The sequence below is a fragment of the Balaenoptera borealis genome (genome assembly GCF_965194805.1).
Source record: "Balaenoptera borealis genome assembly, chromosome: 16".
NCBI classification, from domain to species: Eukaryota; Metazoa; Chordata; class Mammalia; order Artiodactyla; family Balaenopteridae; genus Balaenoptera; species Balaenoptera borealis.
In genome coordinates this window covers 82,146,505-82,168,138 of record NC_138872.1, presented here as the reverse complement: position 1 = coordinate 82,168,138, position 21,634 = coordinate 82,146,505, and the positions used below count along the sequence as shown (strand labels likewise).

The 21,634-nt window shown below is 48.3% G+C and overlaps 1 protein-coding gene across 4 annotated transcripts; it reads right to left on the bottom strand.

Moving 5' to 3' along the window:
- Positions 1–8,192: 8,192 nt before the first annotated feature.
- Positions 8,193–21,300, bottom strand: ZNF3 (zinc finger protein 3). Of its 4 annotated transcripts, none has more exons than XM_082361365.1 (7): positions 19,551–19,684; positions 18,879–18,989; positions 18,279–18,407; positions 15,469–15,605; positions 14,110–14,201; positions 13,693–13,819; positions 8,193–11,983 (listed from the first exon to the last, which is right to left on the bottom strand). In XM_082361365.1, exons 4-7 carry the CDS (start codon positions 15,521–15,523, stop codon positions 10,914–10,916), a joined length of 1,344 nt encoding a protein of 447 aa, XP_082217491.1. In that variant the 5' UTR covers positions 15,524–15,605; positions 18,279–18,407; positions 18,879–18,989; positions 19,551–19,684; the 3' UTR covers positions 8,193–10,913. The 4 variants fall into 4 exon arrangements, with proteins under 4 accessions (XP_082217491.1, XP_082217492.1, XP_082217493.1 ...); XM_082361366.1 differs by having other exon boundaries at positions 18,879–19,024; positions 19,551–19,656; XM_082361367.1 differs by having other exon boundaries at positions 18,879–18,953; positions 19,551–19,655.
- Between the last annotated feature and the right edge of the window lie 334 nt (positions 21,301–21,634).

The window sequence follows — 21,634 nt, the reverse complement described above, 5'->3', positions numbered from 1 at the left end:
TGATGCCTCAGGACTATTTTATTAAAAAATTGTATGTTAGTTATTCAACACTATTCTAGAGAGGAAACTTCCTACTGGTTTTGCTTTTGGAAAATTTGGATTTGGGGTAAATAGAACTTTCAGTGCTTGTGAGTGTGTGCGTGAGGAAATTGCGGCAGGGTGTGCAGGGTAGCTGCAGCTTAGTCTTCATTGTGCGTTTCCTGCGTACAGAACACGTTTTTCCAGCATTTGGGAACATTTTGTCAGCCTCATGCTTTTTGGCCGTGTATACTCGTGTCTCTGCCGAAGTCTGTGAAAATCTGACTCCCTGAGAAGCTTCCTTCTAAATTCCAGAAGCCAGTAATACACAGTATGATTACCTTAAATCCATCCTGTCTTTTCCCTCTGACTGCAAACTCTTTGATTTAAGGTATGGCTTTTGGCCAGTTGGTCCTCCTGTTACCTGGAAACCCAACAACTTCACTCTTTGCTCCTATCATTTGCTTATCTTCATATTGTGAGTTTCTTCCACCTCCTATTAGTAGTCACTGAAATATCTCTTTGTCTGCTGCTGCAGCCCTAGTGGTCACGCAAACCTGACATGCCAGGATTGGGGACAGCAAGAAAGTGTCATGTCTAGTACCAGTTCTGATCGCTGGAAACTGCCTCGTATGCCATCCTGGGATCAGATTAAACTACAGGTAATGAGTCTATGCAGCAGCCAAATATATTAGGGTGGGGGAGGGGGGTCATTACTGAAAAAGAATCAATAGTGCTTGAAATCTGAAGGGTTCTTACTGTTCTGGTGGCCTGCTGACGATCTGGACATCCCTGCCAGCTCCTTAGACTCGACATTTCGTGTGAGCCATCCTGTTTGTATATTAACCCTCCCGGAGGCCCACAGAATTTAGTGATTAGGTGGCAGCTGGCTATCTGTAGGGCCCCCGCTGAAACTGCTCCAGATGAAGGCTGTGAGGAGCCTGCTGAGCCCTCATCCTCCTCTGGTGAGAGGGGACTGGGCCCCCCATCTGTCCTGCCCCTTACCTTCCTGACTCTGTGCAGTGGTAGTTTCTGATGGGCGTTGACGTGAGGCAAAGGTCCACACACTTCGTTTCAGCTCCCATCGGTCCATCTGCGAGCTGAAGTCTTCCTCTGATCTACTTGTCTCCAGACTTTCAGCCTTATTCTTTGCAGACCCCTTGTCTAGACAAGTCACAGCCCAGCAGGCCACTTCTCCCTCCATGAAAAGTTGGTGCCAGATAGACTGCTCACAGCTCTGCCCACCAGATTCCCCTCACTCTGGCCTTTAGGGCCACTCCTGAGCAAGGCCGTGTGAATCAGCACATTTTTGGTTCACACACCAAAATATTGAGCTGATCCCTCTGAAACACAAACCCTACTTGTTTCTTCCACCAAGTCAACGGGGACTGAATCCACAGGTGTGAGCAGGGGGAGAGGCATCAGTTCAACAAAGGTAGGAAACGGGGTCTGAGCCCCCTGCTTACACGCCTTGTGGCTTCTGGACCTGCTCAGGTCATGTGAATGACTAAATTCCTATTGTTATAAATCACAGTATCGCAGTCGGTGTGTATTGGGGAAGGTGGGGAGAGATTTTGAGGAGAATGAGCATTGTCTTGAGAGGCATCTGCCTCAGGTGAGATCTTTGCATGGTCTCCAGGCAAAAAGAGGCTCCTTTCCTGTATCAAGGGGGAAGGGAGGTGCTTTTGTTAGGCCAGAGGGCTTGAGAATTTAGGGTTCCAGGTGCTCAGGCACACCTACCCAAGTGTCACATACATCAGGATCCCAGTCTTTCCCGATCAGGGCCTGGAATTTTGGCATCAGTGACTTGGTGGGGCTTTTCATTTAGCCACCTTTGCAGTTCTGCCACCCTGACAGTTAAATCCTGCGCCTGATTTTCAGGCCAGTCTGCTCTCAGTACAGAAGGTGCGGTTCTCCTCAAACGCCGCCATGGAGGACTTCCGGCAGTCACAACAGGCCCTGAAGTGATAGTTGGCTGACCCAAGTCTATCATTTTCTTTCTTCAAAGCTTGAGAGAGAGAAACTCTGCAGCCCTTATAACTGCCACTATCCCAGTAATGCTTGGGTTATAGAACTGTTGCATAAGCTGATGCTTTCCCTGGTACCTGTACCTCATCTCTTGCCGGAACTAGTAGGAACAGTAGTAACTGCCCTGGGGTAGAAGGCCAGGGGTTACCACCATTACATTTATCACCAGGCTCCTTTTTTTACTATCTGACCAGCAAATGACCTGCTCCAGAATCCCATCCTGAGGGCTCCACTTCTCGGGCACTTCCAGTACCAACTGTCATAGTTTGGATTTCCTCTAAAACAGAGCCCAGGACCAGGGCATGGGGGCAGATAGTTTACTAAGGGAGGTGACCAGAGGAAGCAGGAGTGAGAAGCAGGAAAAGGTGACTAGAGGAAGCAAGGAGAGAGAGAGGAGGAAAAGCCAGTAAGAGACGCATTATTGAGCTGGTTCTTCTGTAGGCAGCCAGTGCTCAGGTCTGCTGGGGACCTTCAGAGACATCAGGTCACAAATGGGGGAAGCTGGTATGCCTGACCTCTGCTCAATCCCAGTGCGCCCCTCCCACAGTTCGGAGGCCAGTTCCTGCTTGGCTCCTAGAGAGTGGTTGAGGACCCCTGGTGGGCTGGGAAGGACACTGTCCCGGGGGGCTGCGAGGCTGGCTTGGTCTGAAGATGTTTGTGAGTGTTGCCCCATATGTCACACACGGACACACATTTAGACACACAGATACACATGTACATTGGACCCCTGGCTAGGGCTGCCAGATTTAGCAAATAAAAGCACATTTAGATTGCAGGTAAACAGTATGTTTGGGACATACTTCTTATGCTAAAAAAATTATTCAATGTTTACCTGAAATTCAGATGTAACTGGGCATCTTATCCAGCAATCCTACCCCCAGTATATGTGAACAGCGATGCTTCCACCTCTCTGTCTAACCTAATACAGATAACAAAAGCATAAGGAACCAAAGGAAAAATAAGAGAAACTGGACATCATCAAAGTACTTCAAAGGACACCGTCAAGAAAGTGAAAGGACAACCCACAGAATGGTAGAACATTTTTGCAAATCATGTATATATGATAAGGCACTTCTATGTTGAATATATTTTACAACTGAGTAATAAAAAAGACAACCAATTAAAAGATAGGCAAAGGATCTAAATAGACATTTCTCCACAAAAGACACAAAAACAGACAACAAGTACATGGAAAGGTGCTCAAAATAGCTCTGAGGGAAATGCAGATCAGAACCACAGTGAGACCACGCCACACCCACTAGGATGGCTGTGATAAAAAAGATACTACCAAGTCCTGAGGATGCAGAGAAATCAGAAGCTTATATGCTGCTGGTGAGAATGTAAAATGGGACAACCACTTTGGAAGGCAGCCTGGCATTTCCTCAAAAGTTTAAATAGAGCGTTTGAGAAATTGCTACCCTAGATATATACCCAAGAAAAATGAAAACATATTTACACAAAAACTTGTATACAAATGTTCAAAGCAACATTATTCATAATAGCCAAAAAGAAGAAAAAACCCAAATCCAAATGTTTCCATCAATGGACGAAAGAATAAACAAAATGTGGTGTATGCATACAATGGAATATTATTTAGCCATAAAAAGGATGAAGTGCAGATTCACATTACAGCATACACAGATGAAACTTGACGTCATCGTACTAAGCAAAAGAAGCTAAACACGAAAGGCCGCATATATGATTATGAGTCCAGTTATGTGAAATGTCCGCAATAGGCAAATCCATGGAGACAGAAAGTAGACTGGCAGTTGTCTAGGGCTGGGGCAGCTGGAGGGAAGTAGAGAGTGACTGCTAAAGGGTATGGGGTTTCTTTTTAGGGTGATGAAATGTTCTCAAATTGTGACAGTTGGTTACACAACTCTGGATACTAAAAACTGCTCGATATGGTGTATGGATTATTTCTCAATAAAGTTATTTTTAAAAAACACACACAAACTCAAGCAAACAAATACAGAGCCTTTGCCGAGGGGCCAGCCTTGGTGGAGCAGTGGAGGGTTCGTGCTGAGGAGACCCATGGATGCCCACACAGGCTGCTGCTTAGTAGAAGATGCACTGGGGAGTCAGATGTGAAAAGACATGAAAAGATTCATGCCAGCAGTTACCCTTGCATGTAATAACCGTAGGGAAGTTTTCCATCAGTTTCAACTGGATTGAGGATCAAGAATTGTGTGTGAGAAAACCCCCTCCCATCTGATGATCTGACTTTCAGAATGCAACCCTTTCTAGATCTCAGTGCCCCTCGCTGTTCCTGGAACGTGGCAAACACGGTCCTCTTCAAGAGCCCTTTGCAGCTGCTGTTCCTTCTGCTTGGAATGCTTTTCCCCTGATATGAACATACTAGGATTTTAGCAACCAGGGAAAGGAGGGAAGGACACTGCAAACAGGGAACAGTACCAGCAAAGGCAGGGTGGTGAGAGTATGTGGCACACTCTTGAGAGAAGGTGCTGGTGGGTCCTGGGGAGGCTGGTGTGCGGAGAAGCCTTAATGGCAGATCGTGGAGTCAGTGACGGAAATCTGTGACGGGGCAGCGTGACAGTTCTCGAACAGGTGTGAGACATGAAGAAAATGGGGCGGGGCTACCCCAGGGAATCGTGCAGCTGCTGGGGTTCGGTGTTTCCATGGCGTAATTAGAGCAGATAAGTATTACTAAGAAATTCTGTGTTTAATTTGGGGTACATGACAGGTAATGTAAGTAGCTTTAAAAGCAACTTTTTTGTCACTTGCTACTCTTTGTGATTCTGATGGTGCATCAGCTTCTTCCTGCAGAAGAGACGACATAAACTTTCTTTTCACCTGGTGTCCACACTGTGACGAGGCAGACGGGGGCGGGTGGGGGCAGGTGGCAGTGGTATTTCATGGTTCTGGACAGTTTTGTCTAGACGATGCCTGCCTGCCCCCGGCCTTAAGTATCGTACCGCACAGAACAACACGCAGCACAGCAATTTCTGTACGTGGGCATGAAGGTGGCGGTGACTGTAATGTCGAGATAATCTGGGGCGGTATCCAGGGGAATATGCTGGAGTCTTGAGGGAAAGAGAGGTCACACCCTGGTGACTAAAAGAGGAATGGTTGTCTGTATTTACCAACCCACGTTCTCAACTCAGCTTTAATGCCATTTCCTCAATGAAGCCTTTGGTGACCACCATGTGCCTCACCCCTCCCCATGGGGAACACAAGCTAGCTTCTTTTGATTCCCCCGTTTCATTTGTAAAGAGAGAGTACCGTGGTGTAATTAAGAGCCCAAGCTCTGGAGCCAGACTGCCTGGGTTCGAACCCCTGCTCCACTGCACTGTGTGTCTTGGTTTTCTCATCTGTAAAAAGGGGGATGTTAATAGGACTAACAGCACGTATGACTGTGTGACGATAATACTGTACTGAAGACGGTCCATGCTGGCGTGTAGGTGAGTGGTCAGTAAAGGGCAACTGTCATGATGGTTACCAGCCTCTGCTGGGGTCTTGCTCTGGCTCCCATTAGGCTGGTGCCTCCTTAGTGCAGAACAATGGGTGGTTCGCCTCTGTGCCCCCCATGGCACTCGCTGAGCTGCTGGCGAAGGGCTTCAAGGATCAGTGACAGGAGGTCTGGGGAGACTGTGATGAGGGAGGGCAAGCCCGGGCTTTGGGCTCCAAAGCCTCTGAGTCTCACTGCACCATTTATTGTGCCTGGAGAACTCCTCTCCCTCCTCTCCTTCCTTTCTTCTTTCCTGAAGAAAAGGGAATAAAAATGGGGGCAAAAATAGTACCTACCTCGCAGGATGGCTACAAGGATTAAATGAGTTACCAGATAAAATGCTTAGAACAATGCCTGACACATTAGAAGTGCTCCATGGCTGTTCCTTCTTACTACTTTTCTCTTTTTCTTGGTATATTTTTTTCTGATTATGAACGCCATACTTATTTATGGTAGAAAAGTGTGAAAACGTAGGAAAACCCCCCACCATAGTGAGGGAGTCAGAGGTATGAGCAAACAAGTAAAAGATGGAGGAGCGGGGAGATGAACACAATAATGAACATGTATACAAGATGCAGAGGCAGCTCAAGGAAATGATGTACTCGGTGGGGGTGGAAGGTGCCGTTCCCCACACCCTGGAAAGACCCCACGGACAAGGTGAAGCTTACATACGAGGAGGTTTTCAAAGATGAATAGGAGTTTGTTAGGTGGACGAGGCAGGGAAGGGCATTACCTAGCATGTGCAAAGGCACTGGGGCATTAAATAGCATCTGCGCCGCTGTCACTGTAGTTGTGCATCGCTCCAGTATAGTGTGTATGGGAGGGCAGGAGGGTGGGTGCTGGGGTGAGAGGGGTGCTAGGAGGGGGAACGGGGAAGTAGGCAGGGCCAGGAAGTGAAAAGCCCTGTGTTGTGATGAAGAATTTGGACTTCAACCTGGGGGCTGAGAAGGGGCCCCTGGAAGGCTTGGACGTGCTGTCAGCCAGTTAGCATTTAGGAGCGATGACTCACTCATAGCAGGACAAATGGTTGGAGGGGACTTTGGGAGCGAAGAGACCTACTGTAAGGCTGGTGCCAAAGTCTGGGAACAAGTCAGAGACGGCCTAGGCCAATGCAGAAGTCCCAGGAATGGGCCAGGCAGGACAGGGAGAGACGTGAAGGGTGAGGAGATGGAGGGCAGCAGCGCAGCCAGACGAGACCCGGGTTTGGGGCTTGGCTGACTGGGAAGTGGATGCTCTCAGCAACCAGAGGAGGGGATACACGAGGGAAACTGTGCTGTGGAGGAAGGTACTGAGTCCTCTGTCATTCCCGAGAAACCACTCTGGCGACCATGTTTATCTGTGTATGCAGAAAATGGTCCATGGGAATTTGGACTCATTTAAAAAATCTTCAGTTCTTCATTGTTGATATATTTTAAATAATGTACCTGGGGATGTGTGTGTATGTGTAGCTGATTCACTTTGTTGTAAGGCAGAAATTAGCACACCATTGTAAAGCAATTACACTCCAATAAAGATGTTAAAAAATAAATAAATAAAGACAAGGTTGTAAAAAAATAAATAAAAATTAAAAAAAAAAAATAATGTACCTGACTGGGCTTTCTTTTTATTTTTTGAAGTGGAAAGAAACCTTAAGCTCTATAAACAATTTATGAAAATGAAAAAAAAGGAAATGTCTTTGGGGAGCTTTTAAAAACAATCTTTTAATTGAAAAGGAACAGTTTGTTAAGATGTTCTTCTCCACCACCACCCCGTGGCTCACATTCCTGTCAGCTGCAGTGTTCAGGTAAAACCAGGCTTTTCCTCTGCTTGGAAACTTAACATCCTCTCTCAGAATTATTTCAGTTGGAGCTCGGACAGGCGTGACTTGGGGTGGGCGGGGGCATCAGGAAGGAAATTGCTTTTGCTAGGACTGATAATATCCTTCGGAATCACTCCACAGGTGAGAAGGCAAAGCTAACCGTGGAAGGCAGAAGCTTACAAGGAGGCGGCATGCAGCGCAACTTAATTTCCAGCAGTCAGAAAGCTCAACGGTGGAATCACCTGCTTTTGCCTGGGGTAGCCACAAGCCTCCCATCCCTAAAGAGACCACCACAGAGACCCGAGAGCCGTCCGCCCAGGATGCTATTGTTTAGTGTCTGCACTGAGTGGAGGTTGAAGACCGCCTTGAAACAGGCCCTCTTGGACTCTGATTTTCACTGGCTGGAGGTAAGGAGCTGGAGCAGGACGTGGGCACACCGCGCGTGAACCACCTCACGGGCAGGATGTAGGGTGTGTTTGGGGCCTTGTTCTCATCTTGCTATACGATGTGACAAAGATTCTTTGCTTGAGCAAACCTTACTCAGGCTCCCGAACCTTTTCTTAGGCCCCTCTGTGCACTTCCTTGTAAAGTCCAGTTCTAGCAAGAACCAAGTGTAAATGCCCCGCAGTCTGCTAGAGACCCGAGACTGGAGCTTGAGAGTGATCAGTACCCCATGTGCAGATTCACTTTAATTGAATAGAGGTTAACAGTCGAAGCCATGGGAATAAATGGGTTCCAAGGATAATGGCATAGGAAGAGACCACCGATACGGTGACTGAACATTAAGGAATGCTCAGTTAGGGACTGAGAAAAGAGGAATCATTAGGAGAAAAAGGAATGAACAATCAGGAGAATCAGGTGAATCAGATGTTGTAGCTGTTTCAAAGATATTTTTATAAATTTATTTATTTATTTATTTGTTTGTTTATTTTTGGCTGCATTGGGTCTCCGTTGCTGCGCACGGGCTTTCTCTAGTTGTCGCAAGCAGGGGCTACTCTGTGTTGTGGTTGCGTGGGCTTCTCATTGCGGTGGCTTCTCTTGTTGTGGAGCACGGGCTCTAGGCACGCGGGCTTCAGTAGTTGTGGCACACGGGCTCAGTAGCTGTGCCTTGCAGGCTCTAGAGCGCAGGCTTCAGTAGTTGTGGCTCACGGGCTTAGTTGCTCCACGGCATGTGGGATCTTCCCAGACCAGGGCTTGAACCCGTGTCCCCTGCATTGGCAGGCCAATTCTTAACCACTGTGCCACCAGGGAAGCCCTCAAAGATATTTTTTAAAAAACATATTTTTCACATAATGGCCCTGCTCAGTCTCAGGGCCCCCCCCCCCGAGATGCTCTGAGGAGTGTCACAAAGTCTTCTAGGGGTCGGGGTCGGGGGTGGTCAGAAGGCTGACCCTGCTGTGCAGTGACTGTCCATCACCCCGCAGTTCTACCTGTTCAGGGGTCTTTCCCAGAGCTTCGCAGTTGAACCTGCACACGAGCAGCCAGGCTCAGGCCCACCCCGAACTGTCCTGCCTGGAACCTCCTCTCCTTTACACACGGGTCTTACAAGGCCTAGCTCAGGTTTATCTCTTAGAAATGTCCTCCATTTCCTTACTGTTTCTTCCTTCTCAGTGTAAATGTTTAGGCTCTACCCTCAGGAATTATACTTTATAGGTCTGACTTGGAGCTCAGACACCTGCATTACTAACAAGCAGCCTCGTGACCCTGCTATGATAGTTCATGGTCTACACTCAGTCAATCTCAAGTCTGTGGTGGGTGTCAAAGAAGAGCCAAAAATGATGTTTCATGGTAGTTTTAAGAAATTAAAAACATATTAGGTAGTCAGTCACAATATATGATCCAAAATTTATCAGATGTCAGAGTTCCAGACATTTCCTCGTCTTTTCCATCAGACTTTCATCTCAGCCTTCTCCATGACTGTAGCCTCCCACCAAGAGCCAAACCACGAAATCTCAATATGCCTATTGGGTTTTTTTTGGGGGGGGGGGGCGATTTTTGGCCAAGCCACGCTGCTTGCGGGATCTTAGTTCCCCAACCAGGGATGGAACCCGGGGCCCTGGCAATGAGAGCACTGAGTCCCAACCACTGGGCCACTAGGGAATTCCCTCAATATGCCTACTGTTACCCAACATCCAAGTATGCTCTTGTCAAGAACCCCATAATCAGAAACACCTTTCTAGTTTTGGTTGCTGGTGTTAAGTATCGTGCAACACAGAACGCCACGCAGCACCTGAAATCCTAAAGGTGGGTACGAATGTGTAAGTGGCTGTGTAAATGAGATAGTCTGTGGCAGTGTGCAGAGGAAAGGACAGAGTCAAGGGAGAGAGGTCACAGATTTGAGACTAGAAGAGAAATGGCTGTCTGTAAAAAGTTTTAAAGATTAATTTTTAAAGATTCCATTTACAGTCACTAGTGTTTCTAGTTTAAACCGAAATAAATTTGGCCCCTGCACAAAAACACACTCCATCTGTCCTTCTGAAAAACTATTCTGTTTAATAGTGCATTTCATTTATGCGACAGGATGAGGATTTGGAAAATATAATGAAAGGTCATCCCTTCCGCTGGGAAAACTCGGGGAGCTCCATCCTAAGCCAGCAAGGAGCCCTGATGCCAGGCTCAGGCCCGAGCTTCCTCCTCTGGGCTGTGCTCTCTGCATTCACACTTGGCTGTTGAAGTCAGAGGTGGGGTCGGGAGAGGTCGGGCTGCTGGGGCCAGATGTCAGAGGTCATCGGTATCAGAGGGCAGGGCAAGCTGGCTGAGCAAGATCCTAAAAGTGTCCTTAGTTGCTAGGGGTTTAGATTAAATCACTTTCCATCACAGGAGTGGCAGGAGGAAGAGGGAGAGGGGAGGGAACGAGACAGAGGCCAGTGCTAAATGCTTTTGATCCTTTCCCTCATGTTAGACTCACCGTCACAACAGGGAAGAGTGAGTTCTCCACCCAAATCGTCAGACTGCTCTTGGAAACTTGGTCTTGCTGCTCCAAGAGCCCTGAAGGATATACAGTCACTACAGAAAACCTCTCTTGGGGTCTTCCCCCATGCCCAACAAAATAACAAATCCCTCAGCACCAGATTCCCATAATTAATGAAGTCATGAAACAAAATAGCACATTCCTTATCAAAATTTAAAGCTGGATTAGAAGCAGTGGCTTTGAAATACAGCCTCCATTTCCCCTTTCTAGCAAAAACACGACCCAGAACATTCTTTCCACTTTCTTCTGTGCTATGCTGACTCCAATTAGAGGAATCCTTGGAATTTTATTCCTATTGTGCTTCCATCCCCACCTTGGAAATGGTGTGAGAAAAATGGTCTAGTGCAAACTCCCTTCCCAAATGGAAGGAGACTGGTCCCAGAGCTTCCCTCTACTCCCAGCACTTAATCTGCTGCTTGCACCCTAATTTTTCAAGGCTGGTGTCATTCCTGGGAAAACTGACTAGGCTGCTAACCACTGTGCCACGATGATTTGCCCAATATGCCCCATTCTCTAAGGCGAAAGGATGGAGTCGGAAGGGACACGTCCCAAATTGTTCATACTTATATAGTAAGGCAGGAGCTCTTGAAACTCAGAGGAAGTGAGGAAAACAGGTGTGTGGCTCTCTTTCACGTAGACTCTCTGATATTTAATTCAGGAGTAACTCGGAGAGAACTTTTGCTCACTCCCATTACATTCAAAGGCTTCTCTCCAGTGTGAATTCTCTGGTGGCGAACAAGAGCTGAGCTGTACCTAAAGGCTTTCCCACACTCACTACATTCATAGGGATTCTCCCCCGTGTGGATTCTTTGATGCTGAATAAGGCCTGAGCTATAGGTAAACTTCCCTCCACATTCCATACATTCATAGGGCTTCTCTCCAGTGTGGATCCTCTGGTGCTGATAGAGGTGTGAGCTCTGGCTGAAGGCCTTCCCACACTCATTACATTCATAGGGCTTCTCTCCAGTGTGGATTCTCTGGTGATGAATAAGGGTGGAGCTCCTGCTGAAGGCCTTCCCACACTCATTACAAGCATAGGGTTTCTCTCCAGTGTGGATTCTCTGGTGGTGAGTGAGGGTGGAGCTCCAGCTAAAGGTTTTCCCACACTCATTACATTCATAGGGTTTCTCTCCAGTGTGGATCCTCCGGTGGAGAATGAGAGCAGAGCTGCAACTGAAGGTCTTCCCACAGTCGTTACATTCGTAAGGTTTCTCCCCAGTGTGGATCCTCTGATGCTGAATAAGATGTGAGCTCTGGCTGAAGGCCTTCCCACACTCACTACATTCATAGGGTTTCTCCCCGGTGTGGATTCTCTGATGCTGAATAAGGTCTGAAGTTCGATTAAAGCTCTTGCTACATTCATCACACTTATGGGGTCTGTCTCCCACAGGAAGTCTCTGCTGGGAAATAAGGTTGGAACTCACAGTGAAGCTGTTCCCCAGATCGCTGTATTTCTCACTTCTCCCTCCCATGGGGGTTCGCTTTTCCTCAACTGTCACTTGACCAAAATCCTGTATCTTCCTATTCAGTCTCTCTCCAGAGGAGCTCCCCAGCTGCCTCTTCAGACTGACTTCTTGTTCATAGGCTTCTTCAAACTTAAGACCCTGAGAAATATCCTTTTGGAATCTTCCCAATAGTACCCCGTGTGATCCTGTATCTTCAGAAATTTCTGGACCATGTTCAGTTCTGGTCTCACCATCTGGCACAATACAAAACACAAATGTCACTTGTTCTTTGTGGGAAAAAGAATCAAAACCAGAGACAGTATAATCACATAATGTTCACAGGCTAAAAGCACATGCCTCTTATCTGTGTGCAAAGAGGCCTACCCAGGCTGTATGTAGCTAAGGCAGAATAAGAGAACTGGGCCAAGGAAACAGGGAAGGAGAAAGGCAGGAAGGAAAATCGAGAAAAGAGGTGGAAGTGTAGAGAAAGTTGGATCAGGCAGAGGCAGGGAACCAAAAACAGAAGAGACAGGACATACGGTTTAATGAAGTGACAAAGTCCTAGAGGTCAGAGACTGAAGATAACCTGGGAGATGGTGACTGCAGAACAGTTAGAGGATGAAGTAGGGAGCAGGTACACGAAACTAACCACAGATGGTGTGGAGAAAAGTGGGAAGGTGATGAATACAAAGCGACAAGGGTGAAGCCCTGTAGCCCCAGGAGAAAAGGACACTCGGGTCTGTAGTCGTGGCAACTATATGCCAAGTCTATGGAAACAGGCCTGAGACAAAGGTCAGTCCATCTCTGGGCCCCAGGCCTAGAAAGCTGTGCTACGATGTGAGGCTATGTCAACAGTTTCCAGGTTTGCCTTCGCTATTTTCACTGCTCTGGGGTTTCTAAGGGAACTTCAGGCACAGAGGACAAGGGTAAAGGGTCCAGACTGTTAACATTTTTAATCTGTCAACATTTTAAGAGTAAAGGCAGGGCAGTGAGTGTTAGGGACAGAAAGAGCTGTATCTCCCTCACCTGAACAGGTACCTCTCAGGACCTCTCTGCTCAGTGCCCTTCAAACCCAGGACCCTCGGCTCTTCCTCTCACTCCAGCCCAGAGATCATGTCAAAATTCAGAAATGGGAATCCTGCTCACAGGGAAAGACATGGGACAAGGTTTATCCTGTTCATACCAAACAGCCCCAGAGCTCAATCCCAGACCCAGGATCTGCAGGGGACAGAGAGGAAATGCATGGGGAGTTCTCAAATGGGAGTCAGGAAGACCCCCTGGCCTTGCCCAGGAGAATGTCCTCACTGAAAGCAGGTGAGGGTAAAGGAATGAAGAGTCCACAGACGACAGGTTAAGAAGCTAACTGCTCCCTAACACAAGCTGAAATTTCTACAAGAGCAGCAGTTACACTAGGTCCATCCACAAATCAACAGATCCCTAAAGGAAGTCCGACAGAGAAGGGGAGGAGCTAGACAGAGTTCCAGAATGTTCACTTGGGCACTGAGCAGTACCTCACATGTTTAGGGACCCCAATATGTAATCTTTTGGGAAAATCTCTGGGTTATATGTTAATGTTAAGTCCTAAGAATAACATGGAAAAAAGTGCCAGATTTAAAAAGAAGGGTAGAATTAAAAGGCCAGGGCTCGAGTCCTGCCCGTCACTAGCAATATGATTGTGTGCAAAGCATTTAAGACCTCTGACCTCTCTTTCCTCACCTATAAAATGAGGCTAATTCTGGCTACCTCAATAGCTGCATCATGGTGAGGATTAAATGAGAGAATATCTATGAACACTCTTTATGAACTGCAAATTACTGTACAAATGGGAGTTGCTACTATTGTTAGAATTTTCTGAGACTAAGTCAGTCCTTAGCTAATGATTTTCAGTGACTCAACTATTACTAGCAAACAAGGAAGCAGAGAAATGGCAAGGGAGTTTTACTGAGGAAGCATCGCTCCTTACCCAGGGAGAACACGTTCCCGTAATTCTCCAGCATCACATCCCTGTAGAGGTCCCGCTGCGCAGGCTCCAAACGCTTCCACTCCTTCCGGATGAAATACACAGCCACGTCCTCAAAGGTCACCAACTCCTGAAACAACATGTTCTCCCGTGCAATTTCAGGCTGAGGGATGGGACTGGCAGAGCCAAAAGCTAATTCGGGATGGGGCTGAATAACGCATATTGGGAAGTGGGAGAGGAGGTCAGGGTGGAGGAGGAGAGAAGAGAGTCTGAGATAAAGTGAAGTTCCACTGTTTAGCAGGAAACGCCCACAGTCCTGACAGAGGGAATCATAGTTTAGGGCACTGAATGGGATGTTGCTACACAAAAAACTCCTGCAAAATGGGAAGGGAAAGGAGGATAAAGAAAAGCACAGCTTACCTGGGCCTTGGCCTTTAGCAGTGCAGCTGCCAACATCTCATCCCCCAGACTGTCCTTGTCAGAAAATGCAGGAACTTTTGAGGAAGGAAGAGCTGAGGACAGTTAAAGGGTCCATGAGTCAGTCGATCTGCACTCGAGCCTCTCGACCTACAGAAAACTCACAGGTCCTGGGACAACCAAGGACCCACCCCCTCTTACATTTCTAAGCGCACTCCTTCTGCAGCTACGGAAGGTGCTTACGCTTACGGCCGGCATGCTCAGCGTGGGCCTTCCTGCCTGAGGAAAGATGCCCAAAGCCCTGGTGACCCAGGCTCTCTGGTCTGCCCCAGGTGCCTTTCTTTCTTTCCAGTCACTCTACTCTCCATGACATCTGCCCGGAACTACTGTTAGTGATTAGCGTATTCTCGTCCATCCTCCCAAGCCTGGCCAGAACACAGGCTATCCTGTTCATGTCCCTTCCGTCATTCTCCACATCTCAAACTCCTGGACAAAATTCTTTTTTTTTTTTAAATCTCAGAGCATGTATTTTTTTAATTAACTAATTAATTAATTATTTATTTTTGGCTGTGTTGGGTCTTCGTTTCTGTGCGAGGGCTTTCTCTAATTGTGGCGAGCGGGGGCCACTCTTCATCGCGGTGCGCAGGCCTCTCACCATCGCGGCCTCTCTTGTTGCGGAGCACAGGCTCCAGACGCTCAGGCCCAGTAGTTGTGGCTCACGGGCCCAGTTGCTCCGCGGCATGTGGGATCTTCCCAGACCAGGGCTTGAACCCGTGTCCCCTGCATTGGCAGGCAGATTCTCAACCACTGCGCCACCAGGGAAGCCCCTGGACAAAATTCTTGACCGAGGAAAACGGGCTTCATCCCAGCCCTGACTGAAGACACATTGCCCACAACTCTTCTCTTTTTTCTCTATCCCCAGATCAAATCTACACACTACAAATGTTTCCTGTTTCTGTGCTTGATCATATATCTTTTCCTGTATTTCTTTTTTTTAAAAAAACATTTATTTATTTTGGCTCCGCCAGGTCTTTGTTGCGGCATGCGGGATCTTTAGTTGCGGCATGCGGACTTCTTAGCTGTGGCATGCGGACTCTAGTTCCCTGACCAAGGATCGACCCAGGCCCCCCGCACTGGGAGCATGGAGTCTTATCCACTGCGCCACCAGGGAAGTTCCAAGCTATACTTAACTAATGGCTTCATTCCGCCTTTCCCCGCTAGGCGGGGAGCTAGTGAAAGGCAAGGACTATGTCCTATCCAGTCTGGATTCCAGAATTTAGCCCAGCACTTGGTAAATGAGGGATTTGAACAGGTGATTGCTGAATGGCTGAATAAAAAGACGAGGGAACCCTGATTCCTTACCACTCTCAAGCAGAGCCTGAGGTTCCTGAGATACTCGATCAGCCTGAGTTTCCATGGGTCGGGCTTGAAGCTCGGATCTCTGGTCTCCTATTTGCAGAGTCAGCAGGAAGCAGGTTTTGAATGAGAATGAGGAAGCACTGTAGAAGGAAAAGTTCAAGGTTCAAAGATAATTTTAAAAAACCCTCTTGAATACAGACAGAGGGGAACTAGCATTTCAGTCAGTACCAGAGCAGCAAAGAGGAAATGCAGCAACTGGGATTAGCCTTTTAGGTCAAAGGCCAAAGTTCCTGGACCAAATCCCACTTTAGGCTCCCCCCGCAACACTGAGTGATATTTCTAACAACAAAAATGGGGAACACGGGTGCCAAATGATGCCATTAGCAGAATGAAATATGAAGCAACTACTCAAATGAAAAATATTAAAGTGAAAAAGAGTGTTACACACAGATTGCAAAATGTAAGTATCATATCAACTTTTAAGAATAGTTGGAATGGGGCTTCCCTGGTGGCACAGTGGTTGGGAGTCTGCCTGCCGATGCAGGGGACGCGGGTTCGAGCCCTGGTCTGGGAAGATCCCACATGCCGCGGAGCCGCTGGGCCCGTGGGCCACAGCTGCTGAGCTTGCGCGTCTGGAGCCTGTGCTCCGCAACGGGAGGGGCCGCGATAGTGGGAGGCCCGCGCACCGCGATGGGGAGTGGCCCCCGCTCACCGCAACTGGAGGGAGCCCTCGCGCAGAGGCGAAGACCCAACACAGCCAAAAATAAAAATAATAAATGGATAATAAATAAAAAAAAATAAAAAAAAAAAAGAATAGTTGGAATAATGGATAAAGCTAATGTATAGAGATTTTTTATTTTATTTTTGGCTGCACTGGGTCTTTGTTGCTGCACGCGGGCTTTTCTGCAGTTGAGGCGCGCAGGGGCTGCTCTTCATTGCGGTGTGCGGGCTTCTCATTGCGGTGGCTTCTCTTATTGCGGAGCATGGGCTGTAGGCGCACGGGCTTCAGTAGTTGTAGTGTGCGGGCTCAGTAGTTGTGGCTCGCAGACCCTAGAGCGCAGGCTCAGTAGTTGTGGCGCACGGGCTTAGTTGCTCCACAGCATGTGGGATCTTCTGGGACCAGGGCTCGAACCCGTGTCCCCTGCATTGGCAGGCAGGTTCTTAACTACTGCGCCACCAGGGAAGCCCTATACAGATTTTTTTTAAAAAACCCTCATAAATGTTAGAATTAGTAGAAGAAAAAAAACTTACTGTGGTAGGTTTCTAGCTGTTATATTAAATGTAGATGCTATCCTTAGAGGAAGAGGGACCATGAAAAAGCACCCAAATAACAGAGACTGTGGGGAGTTTCCATAAGTTCTGTCTTAATTTAAAAACCCTGAGGAAACAATACCTGTCTCACAGAACCAGGGCAAATAGCTCAGATCTATTAAATTAAGATAAATTCAGGAACTCCCTGGCAATCTAGTGGTTAGGATTCGACGCTTTCACTGCTGTGGCCTGGGTTCAATCCTTGGTCAGGGAACTGATACCCCACAAGCTGTGTGGTGTGGCCAGAAAAAAAAGATAAGTTTTCTGCTTCCAGTCTCAGTCAAAGGTGGGATGTTATTGAAGGATTCAGTCCCTTTTTGTGGTCCGTGTGTCGTCTCATCACAGGGGTGGGTGTATATATTCGCCAGGCTCTGAGAGATTAGCCCCAGTTGCTGTGTTTCCTCTCCCCGAGAAGGTAGCAGCCAACCTTCTTTTTTATCTCCCTTCTCTCATAAGAGATTTCCTTGGATCAGAATGTAAGTCCCTGAAGCAAGAATCAATGCTTTTTAAAAAGCATAAGATTATTTATTACTCCATTTTTGTCCCTCCTAAGGTCCCCACTCCCTGGTTGCTGTGCTCTGTGGCTCCAGGGAATAAGATGTAACGTTAGTACCTAGACTAAGGTTTGGATCTCAAGTACAAGTTTGTTTTTCACAACCGAACGCTGTGGCAAGAATCAACAGATGGAAAATAGGTGCGGCAGCCGCCAGAGCATCCTTACACTGAGGCAAGAACAGGGAAAACCCCTGGATTTTGTCTGCCTCCCTCTTTGTTCATTTGCTCTTGTAACAAACATTTGTTGAGTGCCAATGAACAATGCAAAGCACTACTGAAAGGAGTAAGAAAATCAGCAATGCAAAAGGTATTTGCTTCATCATTACAGACTATTGCATTCACATTAAGGCATAGAAAGGGGAGGGGCCCTGAGAGTCACTCAGAGTTCAGAGAACTCTATTCTTTGGGCAGCAAGGGGATGTAGAAGGCCCATCACCAGTGCCATTACACAGTGAAAAGCAATGAATCAGGCATAAGCCAGACCCACTGACAATCAAGGTGACACACCCTCTTGCCACCATCACCCTCTTGGCTGGGGCCCTTCAACTCTTTCTCAGAGCCAGCCATCTTTTTCTGTCAACGAACTTTACAATCTCCAGGATTGGTTATAAGCAGGCACCCCCAACAAATCCGCTCTCAGTCTAAACTCTCCTTTAGAAAGGAAGGGAAAGTCAGAGGCTCTGACTCCGGAGAAGAAAGCAACACTCCCTCCTCCCAGCTGGGTTAACCAAAGCTGGAGCTCAAACGGATATTGTTGAGAACAAGTCCCCGGTGTCTGGATCAGTAAACAATGTTTCTCATAGAAAGAAAAACCTCCATTGTGCCCCCAGAGCTTCAGGTCCTGGCAGGGCCCTTCCCCTGCTCCACTGCCAACCCCACTCTCTGGAGTGCTCCTGGGGACTGGGAAAGATGACCTGGCAGTTAGAACAAGTCATGAAAAGCTTTACCTCCTGGATTCTTTCCTTCCTTCTCTGGAGTTGGTCTGTAAAAGACCAGAGTAGCAATTATTGGGAACTTGGCAGCCTCTGTTCAAGTTCTTGGGAATTATGACTTTAGTTGATGCCAATGCTGTAGGACTAAGGAAAAAAAAAAAGGCATTTTAAATGTTTATGTAAACTTCACTTCTAATCTAGATATTTAGAGGTAAGAGGGAAAGAGAGGGGACATATGCTAATAAGTACTGATTAAGACCACAACTGGCATTTGTGTTGCACCCTTAGAGCTGAAACAGAAGTCAAGGTTCTCCAGGTCAACCTCCCACCCAGGGCAACAAACACCTTCTCAAGTTCCTAAGGTTCTGGCAGCTAACTTGCTAGACACTCTCAGCTGCTTCAGCAGGGAGTCTGCCCCATTGCTGCACAGCTTAGCCATTAGAGAGGTCTTCGGATGGTAAACTAAAAACCTGCCCCTTGGACCTTCACCTCTCAGAGGCTTAGTGCCCTATGGAGCTTCAATGATAGAATCTTCTCCTTCCACACAATTCTGCACCAAACACCTGAAACCAAACGATGCCCACTCCACAAACTTCTCTTCTTGGGGATAAATACCTTCAGTTCCTCTAATTATCCCCCAGACTTCAGGTTCAGCATCCTGCTTATCCTCTCCTGGAGTTTACACGTGCCCTTCAGAATGGAAACACCGGTCGGTGTTCAGTCCCACTTGAAAAGCGAATCAAATCAGGGATCTATTACAACTGGAAATGGGACACAGTTGTACCACTCTACGAAAAAGACTCGATTTACTGGGCGCCAAGGGGATTATTCTGGAATCTGAATAGTTTTAACTGCGCACACTTCGTTGAACTCCTCATTCTCTGGTCCTCAGACCCAGCCCAGTGAAAAATCGACCCTCTCTCGTTGCGCGGGCGCGGATAACTAACTGTGTTAACATCAAATGAAAGCGTCTCGGGGAACGACCAAGTTAGGGTCGTTGTCATCAGCTGTTTTAAAGAGAGGAACGCCTATCCAGCCATACCAGAACTTAAAAGTACTCGAGTTGGGCGCTGTCACAGAACCATAACCGCAGCCCCTTTCCTCCCGCGACACAGGGCCCGCTGGGGGGCGGGGTCCCTGGGGAAGCGGAGTCAGGACCAGAGCCTCCCGGCACCCTACCCGGGGCGGGCCTGGGGACCCCGCGGGCCGCAGCGGCACGGACACCACCCCTTCCCCGGCGACCACTGCCTCCGTCCCACCGCGAGCCCCGGGGGCGGCCGGACTCACCCTGGGGGCAGGGACGGGAGATTTGAGGGGCCGGACACCGACCAGGCCCCGTCGGACCCTGTCACAGACCCACACACCGGGGACAGAACAAAGAACGGAAGTTCCCTCCGTTTCGCTTCCGGGTCTGTCCTTTCACCACCACCCCCACCTCCCCCGGTCCCCCCACATCCACTTGTTCCCTCTAGGAAAATGGAAGGTGTTCGCCTCTCGGTGGTTTGCTGATTGGGCGCCGGGGCCCAGCACCGACGCGATACTCCAGGCCTGCCGCACCGCCAGCCGCGCCCCCTGCTGGCCAGGCCGGGTGGGGCGCCGCGCACCTGGTCGTCAGGGCGCATGCTCGGCCGGGGCGCGGGAGACGGGGCGCAGGGGGCTGAGTGGGTCCTGGCTGCGCTCCCACGTGGTCTCCCGCGGGGCCGCCGAGGGCCGAGCATTACTCACCGTGTCCGAGGGAGCGGAGTCCCAAGCCGACACGCAGCAAACAGGAGGACGCTGGAAGGATTCAATATAGAACATTCACCCTTACTTGAAGTTTCCAAATAAACCAAGTTTATGCTTCCAAACAAACCAAGTTTTGTGTTTGTTTCATGTAAAAATGCCTCCTTTAAATTACTAAAATCTGAAGAAAACATTCCGGCCCATCAGCGAGTTCACGTGAGGACAAAACCTGTACAAGGCAAGCGAGCAGAAAAGACGGGGAAGTTACCGATGTAGATCCATTCAGATCGTAGAAAACTGGTGAAGCCCCATCACTGTGAAGAAGGTGTGAAACACGTGAAATGCTTGAGGGAATGAGGAGTGAGGCTTCGTGGCTCACTCAGGTTCACTCACTTTTATGCCCTCACAGGAGGAATCCTGGTAGTGAGAGAATCAAGTCTTTCAGATGATATACAAAATGAACTCTTGTGATCTCCTGATTTCCCTTATGGCCCTGCCTCGCAGTTGATCTCAATTTTTACTGCCTCCAATATTTATAGCGCACCCATTCAGCTCTGCAATGTAACAGACCTTACTCTTCCGGGACTTCACTCTAAGGACAGTAATCTAATCAATTCCAAGAAAATACGGTAAGTGCTAAGAAAAGGTGATGAAGAGCAGGACCCTGTCCGGAGGTGAGAAGACTTTCCAGCAGTGATGCAGGCTGGTGAGGGGAAGAGAGAGTGTTATCTGCACAGGCAACAGCCAGGGCAAAGCTCCCGAGGTATGAGAACAACTCACAGTAACAAAACCTGAGGGTGGCCTGAGAGGTGCGGGTGTGTGACCCATCTCCAGTCCTTCCAGACCCCAGTGAGAATCTGAGCACATACTCGGAATAGCCAAGCCGTTCAGTAGTCTCAGGTCCCCCCGCACAAAGGCATTCTTTTCTTTTCCTCTTCTCAGTACCTTATTCTTCCACTCCTCTCTCCAGGACAAGAACAGAGATGAAGGAGGAGGCAGTGGCAAGGGGAGGAGGGAAGGGTGGAGCAGAGTGGTGCTCCTCAAAGTGGGATTGTATGTTTTGTAAACGTTCACCTAGTGACAGCCTTCAGGAAACAGCTCTTAGAGTCCCAGCACCGTCAATACGATCAACTCTATTACTCTGCGGCCTAGAAGTCAGTTTGCAGCCGCCTGGTTTAATTCCCAGCAAGTTCTCAAAAGCCCTGCTATTAATGCTTTTCTTGAGTCTGTGGACTTAGAAGTGCCATGAGTCACGGAGGGGATACCCAAGGCAGTCCATCAAGGTGGGGAAGAAAACATTTAAACTTCCATATAGCTTTAATCTAAAAGAAAGGGGAAAAAATAGAGTAAAAAATGTAAGCCTTGGTAAGCACAGCCGCTGAGGCTTGATCGGCTCTGAGTAGGAAGTTCCTGACCTGGCTGGAGCCCGGGGGCCCCCACTCGCCCCCGCCCTGCCCCCTCCTGTCACCTGGGGCCAACCAAATGACCATTAAGAAGTGATGCCATGGGACTTCCCTGGTGGTCCGGTGGCTAAGGCTCTGCCCTCCCAATGCAGGGGGCCCAGGTCCCATCCCTGGTCAGGGAACTAGATCCCACATGCCACAACTAAGACCCAGCGCAGCCAAATAAATAAATAAATATTAAAGTCA

Excerpts from the sequence above, each read along its gene's own strand:
- ZNF3 (XM_082361364.1), bottom strand. The coding sequence starts at position 19,981 with ATGCTCGGCCCTCGGCGGCCCCGCGGGAGACCACGTGGGAGCGCAGCC. Across the intron at positions 18,408-19,550 it reads CTCCCGTCCCTGCCCCCAGG|TCCTACAGCATTGGCATCAA; the intron begins GTGAGTCCGGCC and ends TTTTTTCCTTAG. Across the intron at positions 15,606-18,278 it reads GGAAGGAAAGAATCCAGGAG|TGCTTCCTCATTCTCATTCA; the intron begins GTAAAGCTTTTC and ends TTCCTTCTACAG.